This window comes from Corylus avellana, chromosome ca2, assembly GCF_901000735.1.
Source record: "Corylus avellana chromosome ca2, CavTom2PMs-1.0".
Lineage (NCBI taxonomy): Eukaryota > Viridiplantae > Streptophyta > Magnoliopsida > Fagales > Betulaceae > Corylus > Corylus avellana.
The window spans coordinates 17,518,910-17,532,126 of record NC_081542.1 but is presented as its reverse complement, the minus strand read 5'-3'; the positions used below and the strand labels follow the sequence as shown (position 1 = coordinate 17,532,126).

Genomic DNA, 13,217 nt, shown 5'->3' with positions numbered 1-13,217 from the left:
TGCTTTCCTCAATCTCCTCAGCAGTGGCGGATCCAGGACTTAATTCTACCAGGGGCGTCAATAAAATAATAAAATATAATGATAAAAAAAAATTCTTTATATATTATATTTTTATTATAATATGATAAATACCAAAAAAAAAAAAAAAAATTATACCACAATATATGTATCACAAAAAGCATATTTATATGCTAAATTGATATATTAGTCACCATGTAGGTACTAGTACAAAAATAAAGGAAAATACAAAATACAAAGTGCCTAAAATTGCATTCTATGCCGTCTTAGAAAAATAAAATCATCAAGTATCAAATCTGAATTGAAGCTTTCAGCAATTTCCCTTTCAATGTAGACAAGTAAATTATCTTCAAGAAATTCATCTTCTATTTTGTTACGAAGTATTGTTTTAATAATTGTTTACTTCTCATACTCTAATGATATTATAATAAAATTATTAGCATATTCCGATAACTATTAGCCTAAAATGAATTAATAAAAAGAACAAATCTAAGATTGGCAATAATCTTCTAAAACTCATTGATGCTTGACAAAATCCCAAAGTATAAAAAATACACCAAACAAAAAAAAAAATAACAATATTGTTTTAGAATAAGATAAACAAAATGATGAAAATGAGAGATATATCTCAATTAAAAAGCTTAAATTATAACAAAGACAAATTAAGGCGTTAATGGCTTTAATTATAAGCTTTACTCTTAACTTACTCGGTTGGGTATTTGGATTATGACAAGAAAATGCCAAATATTGATAAATAAACATTAAATTTCTTGACTTCTTTTTTTTAATGTGAAACCAAGAAACCGAAACAGATGGAGGAGTTTTTATTTTTTATTTTTTTACCTGGGGCAGTAAACAATTTATGCCAAAAAAATTACTTAAAAAAATTTTTTTAATTTTTTTTTACCAGGGGCGACCGCCCCCAGGTCGCCCCCTCTTCTCTCCGCCACTGCTCCTCGGGATCATTCTGCCTGCAGCTTTCAGTAATCCATCTTCATAGAGCAAAAACAAGAGTAAGAGCAATGAATGCAACTCCTACCACAATCCCCAGCAAATCCCAACTGACTGAAATTAAAGGAAGTGGTGATTCGATCTTTTCCAAAATTTGAGGTACTAGATTTGTCATGTTTTAAAACCTATGGAGAAGAAAATAAAAACATTATAACCGAGGTACCAAAAAAGTTATTAACCCTAATAAATATGTAACATTTGAGAATTATGAGAATTACATAATAAATATGTAACATATGAGAATTAGGAGAGTAAATAGAGTAATGCTACAAGTTCCTCTTGTGTCCCTCTTGAGTCTCTTCAAGAATGATGTGGCTATTAAAATTACCATTGATTTTGTGATTGATCATTATTAGATTTTGATCAAATAGTAATTTTGATCAAATAGTGATTTTAATAGCCATATCATTCTTAGAGGGACTTAAGATGGACACAAGAAAGACTTATAGAATTATTCGAGTAAATAATACATTAATTTAATTCAAAACGTACAATTATTGTAGGTTGTCTTTAGATGTCTCAATACTAATGGTAATCTTATGAGAAACAACATATATACATGTTTATGTCTTCCTTCCACCCTTCAACAAACTTTTTAAGAGGGGAAAAGGTTCAACAAGCTCAAGCAGTTGAAGCACTCGAGTGAAGTGCCACGAGGGAGGCATAAAATCCATCCTGGATATTAATCAAAGTCTCATGCCTTCCTTTCTCCACAATAACCCCATTCTTGACCACAGCGATTACATTTGCATTCTTGATCGTGGATAATCGATGGGCCACCACAATTGTAGTCTTGTTCACCATGACTTTGTCTAATGCATCTTGGACCACTTTTTCCGACTCAGCATCTAGTGCACTGGTAGCCTCATCTAGTAGTAATATCTTTGGATTTTTTATGATAGCACGCGCAATGGCTATGCGCTGCTTCTGCCCGCCGGACAATTGCAGCCCTCGTTCTCCTACTACAGTATCATAACCCTGCATGTTGCATTAGGAACATATAATTTGTGTAAGAGTACTTACAAATGTAAGTCAATCAACAATTTTATTCAATTTGCACTATTCTTACTCGTTGCAGTCCACTAATGAACCTGTGGGCATTGGCCATTTCTGCTGCAGCTATAATCTCTGTCTCATCTACGTTTCCACCCTTTCCATACGCAATGTTTGCACGAATTGTTTCATTAAACAAAATTGGTTCTTGGCTTACAAGGCCCATCTGCTGCCTCAACCACTTCAATTGAAACTTTTGAATTTCGATTCCATCCAGTGTAATATGACCTGAATCGGGATCATAGAATCTTTCCAATAATGCTATCACTGTGGATTTCCCACTCCCGCTTTCTCCAACCAGGGCAACTGTCTGAAAGACGACATTCACAAGAATATTGTTTAAACTTGAGAGTTCTCGTCTTTTCCTGTTGCAGCGAAGAATGAAATTCTAAACATGATGTTAGAGAATATTACTTTACCTTGCCTGCAGGAATAACCAAGTTAAGGTCTCTGAATATCTGAGCATCTGGCCTAGATGGGTACTTAAAGCTTACATGATGAAGCTCAATATCTCCCTTGACATCATCCAGTGATATCCCGGACTCATCAATTGGGTCTATCTTAGACTTCCTGTCCACTATTGCAAAGATAGAAGCTGTAGCATTCTTGGCTTTCTGAGAATCATTGGAAAAAGAGCTTGATTGAGTAACCGCAGTAGCTGCCGTGGTCAAAGCAAGGAAAACCTACAAACCACACATACGTGTCAAGAAGATCAAAAGATAATTTGGTTTAATGAATCTCATTTATATTTTTCCTGAAAGTTCTGAAGCTTTTGGAAAAAGAAACGATTTCTTATTTACCCGGAAAAGATGTGAGAATGTTGTTTTTCCGTCCTTAACCAGCTGAGCTCCTGCATAGAAAGTGGTCGCGTAGACGCAAAACACAAAGAAGTTAGCCATTCCAAATCCTATTCCACTGATCAAGCCCTCCTTTATGCCTGCCTTCACAGGGCCTTCACATTTTTCTTCATAAAGTTGCATCACTTTATCTTCAGCACAGAAAGAAGCAACGGTTCTTATGCTCCCAACTGCATCATTTGCTATTTGACTTGCGTCCTCATACATTGCCTGCAACCATGCATGTTCACTTTTGTTAACATCCAAAATAAGTTACCTATGGTGAAGATTGGTGAAAAGGATAAGGCCATTTGGGTGGCTTCGTAGAAAGAATTCTATACCTGTTGTGATACATGCGAAGCAATTTGTTCTATGAGGCTTAGAGTTGATTGGTGGAAGCTAATATGGATTTCTCTTGTTATTCCTAAACAAGCTTTCATCCTATGGTTGACAGTCAGAAATGTCTTATCCCTGGGAGATGGATTGCTGAGTTGGGGCGACACAGGAGAAACAAAGTGTGTGTTTTACCGAAGTTCGTAGTACATAATGTTTTGTATTGATGGAGCAGATAGGTTGGGTTTAGTTATTCTGGTTTAGATACTTTGTCGTTGTTGTTGTCTTTGTAAAGCATTAGCTGATGGGGAAGATAGAATGTGGTTAGTTGCTTTGTTTTGTGAGTAGCTTTTGCTGTTTCAGCTTGGTTGATGGAGTGTGGTTTTTTTGTTAATAAAAATTCATTCATTCATCCAAAAAAAACCAAGTACACTCTTGATGAATAACTCATTAAACATACTCAAACCTAAGAAAGTTTTCATTTTAATGCATCTTGAAGAAATTGTTTTTTTAGGGCTTGTTTGGGTATACATTTGAGGGGTTTAAAAATGTGTTTAACACTCAAAAAATCTGTTTCAACAAAAAAGTACCCGTTTAGTAAAAAAAAATTAAAAGCACTTTTAAGAGTTCAAAAAGCCAAAAAATGGTCAAAACGTACTTTTAGCAAAAGCTTAAAAATAAAACTTTTACCAAAAAAAAAAAGAAGACGTTTTTTTGACTTAAAAACTCTATTTCTCCACCAGGCTATTAGTCTTTTTCCCTAAGAAATGATACCATTTGGCATGCTGCAACAATAAAAACTGTCATCAGTGGTAGAGCATACCTTTGCATCTGCACTGAATCCTTTCATGGACCTTTGCTGAACATATCCATTGACTCCAAGCAGAGGAACCAATGCAAGGACAATAAGCGCCATCTGCCAACTAGCATCAAAAGCGATGACTAAACCTGCAATCACTGTTGCAATACTTTGAACAATTTGAGCTAGTGGGTCACCAACTAGAGTGCCCACTATTGCTGCATCTGCCGAGAGCCTTGCACCAATGGCACCGCTTGAGTTCTCAGGCTCATCGAACCAACCAACCTCCATGCGAACCACCTTTTCAAAACACATTGCTCTGATACGTTCAATTAACTTGCACCCAGCCACAGCAAAAAAGTACGATTTTATTGGAGATGACAGAAATGCTACCAAACCAAGGACTACAAGCATTATTGCCCAAAACTTCGAATCCTTTCTTAGTTCATGAGGTTGTTCGTAGAATGTTTTGATTACACTGGAAATTAGCAAACCATATATTGGAAATACCACTCCATTTATGATTGCACCTACTGTTCCAATTAGAATATGTGGAATCTCAGGCTTATTGAGGTAGGCAAGGCGGCGAATTGGGACTTCTGGAGATTTTTCTGGTGCCACTGAAGGGGTATCTGGTTCTGCCGCTGCAGTATCAGTTACATCAAGTCTTGTGGGTACACCAAATGTTATTGACAATGAGTGACAACTGCTATTTACTGATGATCCCCGACTAATGGAATGTGGTATTGACACTCTTCGGCTTGACCGCCGAAGACTTGACTGTCTGAGAGATTCCAAAGTAATTTCTGACTTTTCTTGATCATCTACAGCATGTTGTGATTCCTTGTTTACTTCTTGCAAGCGTATAAGTTGAGAGAATGCTCCATCAGGATCCTTGAGTAGTTCTGAGTGTGAGCCTGATCCATGGCAAAATACATTAAAAAAGGAATAGCCAAATAAACTACGAAATGAGTATCTCACATTCTCTGTCAAGCCACAGTGACAGACCTGGTTCTGAATATTCATTTACAATGCTGTGCTCAACAAGAATCTGCCTACTAGGTTGGATGCATATATGATATTGGTTCAACATGTTAAATGAGTAATATAGTATGAATAATACCTATCATCAATTACCTTTTTCAACCATTTTTCCTCTGTGAATGACGGCGATCATATCCGCATTCCTCACGGTGCTCAGACGATGGGCAACAATGACAGTTGTTCGGTTAACCATAATCCTGTCTAATGCTTCTTGTACTATTTTCTCTGATTCTGCATCAAGTGCACTTGTTGCTTCATCCAATAATAAAATTCGTGGATCTTTCAGGATTGCTCTTGCAATGGCAATTCTCTGCTTCTGTCCCCCAGACATCTGCGTTCCATGCTCACCAACCATAGTATCTATCCCCTACATAGTAAAATAAAAAACCCCAAAATAAGAATAATAATTTTCAGACCTTGAAGATGAACTCAAGGTGAAAATTAGAACCTGTGGCAATTTATCAATGAATTTAGCAGCATTTGCAAGTTCAGTTGCAGCTCTTATCTCTTCAATAGTTGCACCATCTTTGCCATATGCAATGTTGTCCTTAATGCTGGCACCAAACAGCACAGGTTCCTGGCTGACAAGACCAATTTTCCCCCTAATCCACTTAAGCTGATACTCTTTGAGGTTAATGTTATCTATTAGAACTTCACCAACTTGTGGGTCATAGAATCTCTCTATTAGGCTGATCACTGTTGACTTCCCACTTCCGCTTTCTCCAACTAAAGCTGCAGTCATGCCACTAGGGATATAAATAGAAAATCCATTGAATATTTGCTCATCCAGTCTGGTTGGATAGCTGAAATAAACATCCTTCAATTCTATATCTCCACGAATGTCATCCAATACTTTCCCACTTTTATCAGAAGTATCTATGTCTGGCTTCCTCTCAATAGTCTCAAACATCTTATAGGCCGCAGCTCGGCCAGCTGCAAATGCTTTCAAGCAGGGAGATGCTTGACCTAAGGACCTGAAGCAACCACAAGATAGCAAAAGGAAAGAAGTAATTAAATAATTAAATAAGCCAATTAAAAAAGATGCACATGCATCCATTGGTTCATATATTTTTGAGTATCAGCGCTTGTGTAAATTCAGCAACATAAGCCGAAAGAAGATTTCACTTATTGGGGAAATAGGAAGCATAATGTTACTAGCATATTTACATACTTCTACAAGCTAAAGGAAATACAAAATGCAGCTTACATGGAAGCATTTAAGACTACGATAATCACATTTATCACTTGACCCCCATTGTATCCTTTCTGTAGTATCAGCTTGGCACCAAAATACACAGCCAACGAATAGGTGGAAAACACGACAAACAAAATCGTGCCAAAACCTACTCCGGCAGTTAAGCCTTCATGAACACCAGATTTGTAAGCATGTACAAGAAATTTGCTGTAACTTGTTATAGCTTGCTTCTCCCCTGTAAATGATGCCACCTACATTGGAAGCATTGACAAAGGTCCATCTTTTGGTAAAGACTAAAGAGAGAAATCAGATTAACCGTTTTAAGTTGAAACCATCAAGTCTTTTTTTCAAAAGTATTCTGTTTTGACAAATCGACTTACAGTTTTGATTGAGCCAATTGTTTGTTCAACTACATTTGCTGCCATTGCATACGCATTTTGTCCACGGGTTGCCATCTTCGATATAATCAAGGACACCGTGGCTCCAGCTATCACAAGAAGAGGAATTGCACAACACAAGACAATGGTAAGAAGCCACCCCTTGATAAATGCTATTATAAAGCCCGCAATGAAGGTTGATATCAGCTGTAGAAATTTCCCAACCTGCAGTACTAGCACATTTAGTTGGGAGACCAAGATGAAATAAAAATTTTGTGCAATCTTTTCTTAGTTTTGATGTAATTTTGGCAGCTCTTCTATACCTTCTCACCCACGGCATCCTGTATGAGAACAGTGTCACCAGACATTCTCCCGATGACCTCTCCGGTGTTAGTTTCCTTATCAAAGAAAGCAACATCTTGTCTCAGTATAGTTTTCAGATACAAACTCCTTATTCCTGCAGCCTGTCTCGCCCCTGTGACCATCCAGCATGTCACCTCTGACAAACAATAGACCGGAGATTCTTAATCTTCAAGGGGTTATACATAAAAAGGCTTTCTCTATGCCTTAAAAATCGGTAATCACTTAAAGCATATAATGTACTTACGGAGGCATGCTGCGCAACCAATCCCCAGTGCCAAGTAGACAAATTTTAGAGAGACCTAAAATTTCACCAGGTTGCTAAGTAAGAACATCATCCTATCAAGGTTTCAAATACATTCCTAGACATATTCTTAAATGGGTACCTTGTTCATTGGTTTTTACCTTAGAAATTGAATGAACGATGTCATTGTTGTTATTCTGGTTACTGCCGAAAGTATTGATCGTTTGCCCAAGAAATATTGTCATAAGGGGCATGCCTATCCCACTCCCAACGGCTCCAATTGTGCCAACAATCATCAATGCAGCATCAGTGGAATCTGCAAATGAGAAAAGCTTGAGAAATGGAACTGTCCTGGTTTTCTTATCTCCTTTGTTTTTCTGAGAGTTTTGTTGTTCCCCGTTCATAGTAGAGCTATTCTCTCCTTCTGCATTGCCTTCTGAAGTGATGGCCTCATTTCTACCTGCATCGCCTTCCAGGCCGCCCTCCACTGCCATATTACCAAGTCCAAGAACCTAAATTGCACCTCAAGAACACAATTAATTGCTGAAATCAGCAACTGATAAATCAAGACAGAAAAGTTGGACCAGTGGCTTCTTGTCAATATATTAGAGTATCAAAATGATAATTCATGAAAAGATCTACATGGATATGATGAATTCTAAAGCTACTAGTAGTCCAGAAATAAGTAACAATATGAGAATTAGCCCATGAGCCCTATGCTGTGTATATGGTTGAAAGATTGTAAAAATAAAGTTTATACAAAACATTTCTGTTTCTATTACTCAAACAGTACAAGAGAATACTAAACAAGCACGACCAATCCCCATGGAGGAAGAGAAGCCTTGTTGATGAGATAATACTTTTCTATAAACACCGGTGGTGTAAATTTTTGCCTGCGTATTATAACCAATCACCTTCAGGTTTTTCAATCCTCACGAAATTTCTGGTGAGCCATGAGGTTAACAGTAAAAAATATACATTTTCTACTTTGAATTTTACCTGTTAACAGAGAAAGAGGAAGCTGAACGAAACTTTTATGTTCTTTGTCAGATACAAAATCTCCTGCAACCCTGTGGCAACCAGCAAAATCAAGAACCCTGCAAAACTAAGTTGCCAATCTCAAGTCATCTTCATTTGATACAATCCTTAGGTATAACTCTCCCTTTAAAACTAACTTGAAAGCGGAGGGTATTCAAAAACTTATATATACATGGTTAAAATTGTACTCTTTTTTTTTTTTTTTTTTTTTTTTTTAACTGTGAATAAAATTGTACTTAAACGTGGAACACTTAGGATTGAGATATCATCATTCAACAACAACACATTATTGTCATGACCATTGAAAATGAACATATCCCAACTGTCAAAAGATCAAAAAAAAAGAAAAGAAAAGAGTGATTGAAAGATTAATTCAGCAAAAGATCAAAAAGGTACCTGAAACTATCAACTGATATTATCTTACGCAGGAAAATAATATTGGGAAAGGTTCAAGTTAGTTGAACTTAACCTTCCAAAAAGATTATGCATAAAAACTAATAACAACTCTTATTTGAATGAATTGGTTTATATCTGTTTCAATGGACAGAGATAAGTAGAACGGAGTTGATGATGGAGACCATTTCATTTAACACTCTCCGAAAAGAGAGAGAAAGATGGATTTAACAAAGGATTGGAGAAACCAGAAAACAGTCGGCACCTAGAATGATTGACATTGCAGCTTAGGTGCAATGTGATGTTTTGGCTTTAGCCGCAAATAGTTATTGAAAATGTGCAATGCAAGGTTGGTATAGCCTACAGTATAAATAATGATATTTGTTGGTCCCTAGAGGAACTGAAATGAGAGAGTGCTTATGAAGGAAACGACAGAGTCGAATACATATGCTAAAATTTAGGCCGAAACATGGCTTATTTTAAACGCTTAGATGAAATGAACGTCTTAAATTTATGAATTTAACAATATCGACTTTAAAGGAATTCTAGGAGATCTCAATCCTAAAATAGTTGTGAGACGCTGTATATAGAGTGGCGGCTATATATAGAGTGGCGGCTACGTGCTCTCTTGTGCGACGTTGAAGTCAAAGTGTCCATGTGAACCTGTGGTTATTTAGAAAGCAAATAAATACCAGCCGTCAGCCGTTTCTTTATTTATTTCTTTCCTTTGTTTTGTTTCATTTGTAAATGCTTGACGGCTGGTACGTTAAGCTTCTGAAAAGTTTCATAACTCATGCATGATGCATATGTAAGAATGACATACTCTGTTTTTGGTTAAGAAGAAAAACCAAAACAGTTTCTCAAATATGTTCTATGATGCATCAATCCCAACGGGGATGTATATTTTCTTTGTTTAATTTTGCAACATTCAATAAAACTTTTGTTTGTTTGCAGAAAAAACAAGAAATGGAAGGAAACTTTGGTCTGTTCTTTGGTTGAATCGAAATGTCTGCAACCCCGTCATCAAAAAGAAAGCAGAGGAAAAATCACTGACAGGATCAGAACATCCAAGAAAACTCTCCGCTTTTCAGAATTTTAACAATATATTATTCTCTTTGGGGTTGCGTATGGCGTATGGTGCAATCTATTAGCTTTTCACCGTACGAATTAAATGGGGAGTGAAATTTTAGAGAGCTATGAAATAATTAATGGAAAAATATAATTTAGCCTTCCGAACTACAAATCATTTTTATTTTAGCTCCCTAATATTCAAAAAGTGATAAAGTAACCCCAAACTACTAAAAAGTTGCAATTTTGCAACTCCGCTAGTTAACACCGTCAAATGGGATGAAAAATGCAAAACAACGTTGTTTTTTGAGGTTAAGTTACTAAAATGCTATTTTGAAAAAAATAATAATAATTTAAAAAATGCCCCCTAAAAATGACATCGTTTTGAATTTTTTTAAAAAAAAAAAAAAAAAAAAAAAGTGATTTAGGGGTGGCTCGCCAACCACCCAATGGCCGCCCAACCACTCCCACAGGCTTGGGGTGGCTTGCCAGCCACCCCCATGGCCTGTTGGGTGGCTGCCCAACCTCCCCAATAGGCCTGGGGGTGGCTTGCAAGCCACTCCTAAACGTTACCACCATTTTTTTTTTTTTCCCCCTCAAAACGACATCGTTTTGGAGGGCATTTTTCACATTCGTTTTGGAGGGCATTTTTAAATTTTTTTTTTTTTTTCAAAAGGGTATTTTAGTAACTTAACCTTGTCAAAATGATATAGTATTAAATTTTTCATCCTATTTGACGGTAATGACTAATTGAGTGGCCAAATTGCAACTGGTTGGTAGTTTATGGGCTACTTTATCACTTTTTGAATATTATGGGGCTAAAATAAAAATGGCTGGTAATTTGGGAAACTAAATTATATTTTTTCCAATAATTAAAGTTGACGAGTAGTTCTAAGTGGACCATACTCTCCTAGAGTCTAAAAGTCTAAACATAGATGCAGTTGCATTTAAAGGTTTAGAGTACTTCTTTTCAATCAGATCAGCAGCTTGGTGTTCCCAAGAGATATCTCAATCGGTTAAGAACCACACATTATGAAACGAAGTTTACTAGTTCGAATCTATCATCCCCTCTTATGTGGACATATCAAAAAAGATCAATAGGTTGGTCCCTCCATGATTATGGAACTTAAATTTTGTAGCGTGGATTAAAATATCGTCAGTTCCAAAGCATGGTAAGGCTACAATTCAACTTAAGTTTTCAAATTTTCTAGAACCATTTATCTCTTGGAAAATTTAGTTCAACAAGGTGAGGTCTCTACCTTCAAGAGAGGTCCTATGCCACAATCTCGTTTCTTCCATGTATTAAGGTTGATTATCTTGTGTTTAGTTTCTGTTTAAGGTTTGTTTCGTAGTTGGGTGTGAGGGTTTGATGCTAGAGAGTTTTAAGGAGATTTTTGGTGAATGATGATGATGCTATTGCTAGGGTTTGGAAGTTGTAATCTTTATGAAAGCATGTGCTATTTCATTGTTATATTATGCCCATCTTACTGTTTTAAAGGATTATGAGTAGATTCATGTCATTTGAGAATATTTTAGGAAAGACTTGTTATTGGTTAATGTAAAGTTTGGATTTTGGAAGAAAGATGGAGACTTTAGTTTTAAAATCTCGTATTGCCACTACAATAAATAAAAAAAAATAAAAAAAAAAAAACATAATTTTCTTGACCAAGGGTTTCTAACGTGCCAATATTGATGTGTGTCAAAGTTTAAAAAAGCGGGTGTCAAAACTTCCAATTTTTTGACGTACTAATTTTGACACGTTAAAATTTTTGTAGCCTATTTTATGCAGCCTGCTTTGCATGCAGGCTGTTTTATGCTTTAGACTGTGTTGGGGGTTGTAGTAAGTCCCTAGGAGGTGCTAGAAAGGTTAAAGTTATTACTTTTTTAGGTTTTAGAGGTTTTATCCTATCATATATCTTATGGGGAAAATGATTCTCTCCATTTCAAACTTCCTTTGTTTCTTCCGGTTAGGGCATTTAGAATGATAATGTTGTCCAAAAATTTTAACCTTAAAAAAATTTGGACAATTTTACCCTTCTAAATGCATTAAATAGAGGAAATAAAAGAAATTTAAAATGAAGAGGATCCTTTTTCCGGGAAGAAGGATACATAATGAAGAGAGAGAGATGCGGGCTGCGAAATAAGTGGAGAGACAATGGGCTTAAAGGCTGTACGATGGGTTGTTAATAAATGGGCTTTAACTGTTGGGTTGTTAGTAGTTGGGCTTTTTAGTTGTAACAAAGCTAAGCCTGTTAGATTACTGTTAAGAGGTTAGAAGGGCTGTTAGGCTGATTGCACAGGCATATAAGGCAATCAACATAACTGAAGAAGCTAAGAAAGATCTCGTTGCTTTGATTTGTAATCTGTTGATTTGGAGATAATTGAGTATCTCGAAGACTCAATGTTATGAACCTTTGGATTCGTCCAATTCATTGCTGTCAAACATCCCTAGCTCTCTCGATCCTCTCTTCCATTACATTCATTCACTACAATCTCTATATAACCAGTAATCCATAAAGAAGTAGAAGGTTCTTTACATAACCACAACGATCAATCGTCCCAAAGAATGATGATCGATCGATCATTTGGTAGAAAGTCCAAAAAGTTTAGGGGTTTAAGTGTGTTTTAGCTTAGACATGAGACTAGCAAATAATAGAACATTTCGCATATTTTGGTATTGACGAGTTCGAGGATGGTTAGCAAGAAGACTTGTAAGATCAAGGTGATCAGTTAAACTCAAATGGGTACTTGTTGTCGCTATTTTATGGCATACTTATTTTATATGTATCAAAAGTGCATGCTTTATGATTAACATGAAATACTTTGCAAAATATTGTGAACTCTATCTTTTGTGTAATTAGAGCGCCTGTAAATGGAATGTTGCATCTTTTAGGGACATTACATTGTGTGAGTTTTATAATTAGTGTACACATGTAATGACATGATTGATTATATCGTATGACATGATGTATTGTACGTGTATAGATGGCAACTATGAGCTTACCATTAGATGATGATCCACAATTTACTTTTATCCTATTAACCTTGGATCCAATGGTTGTTAGTGACCGAAGTAGCCATGCACGAGTGGTGGTGGCCTTACAACATTGTTACATTATGATGCTTTAGTACTGTTTTAGTTATTATTTTGATGTGATGTAGTTTTGTTGTTTGCCCTATGATGAAGGTCCTAGTATCTTTTGGGACTTATTTACTCAGTAAGTGTGTCTTGGGAGGCGCATTGTATTAATTACTAGTTAATTAAATTTGGAGGCATTACATCCACACACCATTTCCATTCCAATTTTGGTATACGCATCATGCATGATATGTTGATACGTGCTTATGGTGCATGATACTACGTGGACCCTCGTATTCCCAAACCACATTGCAAGTAAATTTCAAAAGCTCGGGACTCTACTTCAGCCATGTAGTCGAGGCAGGAGCC

At 36.3% G+C, this 13,217-nt stretch overlaps 1 protein-coding gene across 1 annotated transcript; it reads right to left on the bottom strand.

Moving 5' to 3' along the window:
• Nucleotides 1-1,279: 1,279 nt before the first annotated feature.
• Nucleotides 1,280-7,764, bottom strand: LOC132171860 (ABC transporter B family member 21-like). The gene is made up of 12 exons (XM_059583272.1): nucleotides 7,432-7,764; nucleotides 7,274-7,328; nucleotides 6,990-7,165; nucleotides 6,670-6,891; nucleotides 6,302-6,540; nucleotides 5,543-6,068; nucleotides 5,188-5,461; nucleotides 4,075-4,967; nucleotides 2,883-3,149; nucleotides 2,502-2,765; nucleotides 2,099-2,392; nucleotides 1,280-2,007 (listed from the first exon to the last, which is right to left on the bottom strand). Exons 1-12 carry the CDS (start codon nucleotides 7,762-7,764, stop codon nucleotides 1,651-1,653), a joined length of 3,900 nt encoding a protein of 1,299 aa, XP_059439255.1. The 3' UTR covers nucleotides 1,280-1,650.
• Nucleotides 7,765-13,217: the final 5,453 nt, after the last annotated feature.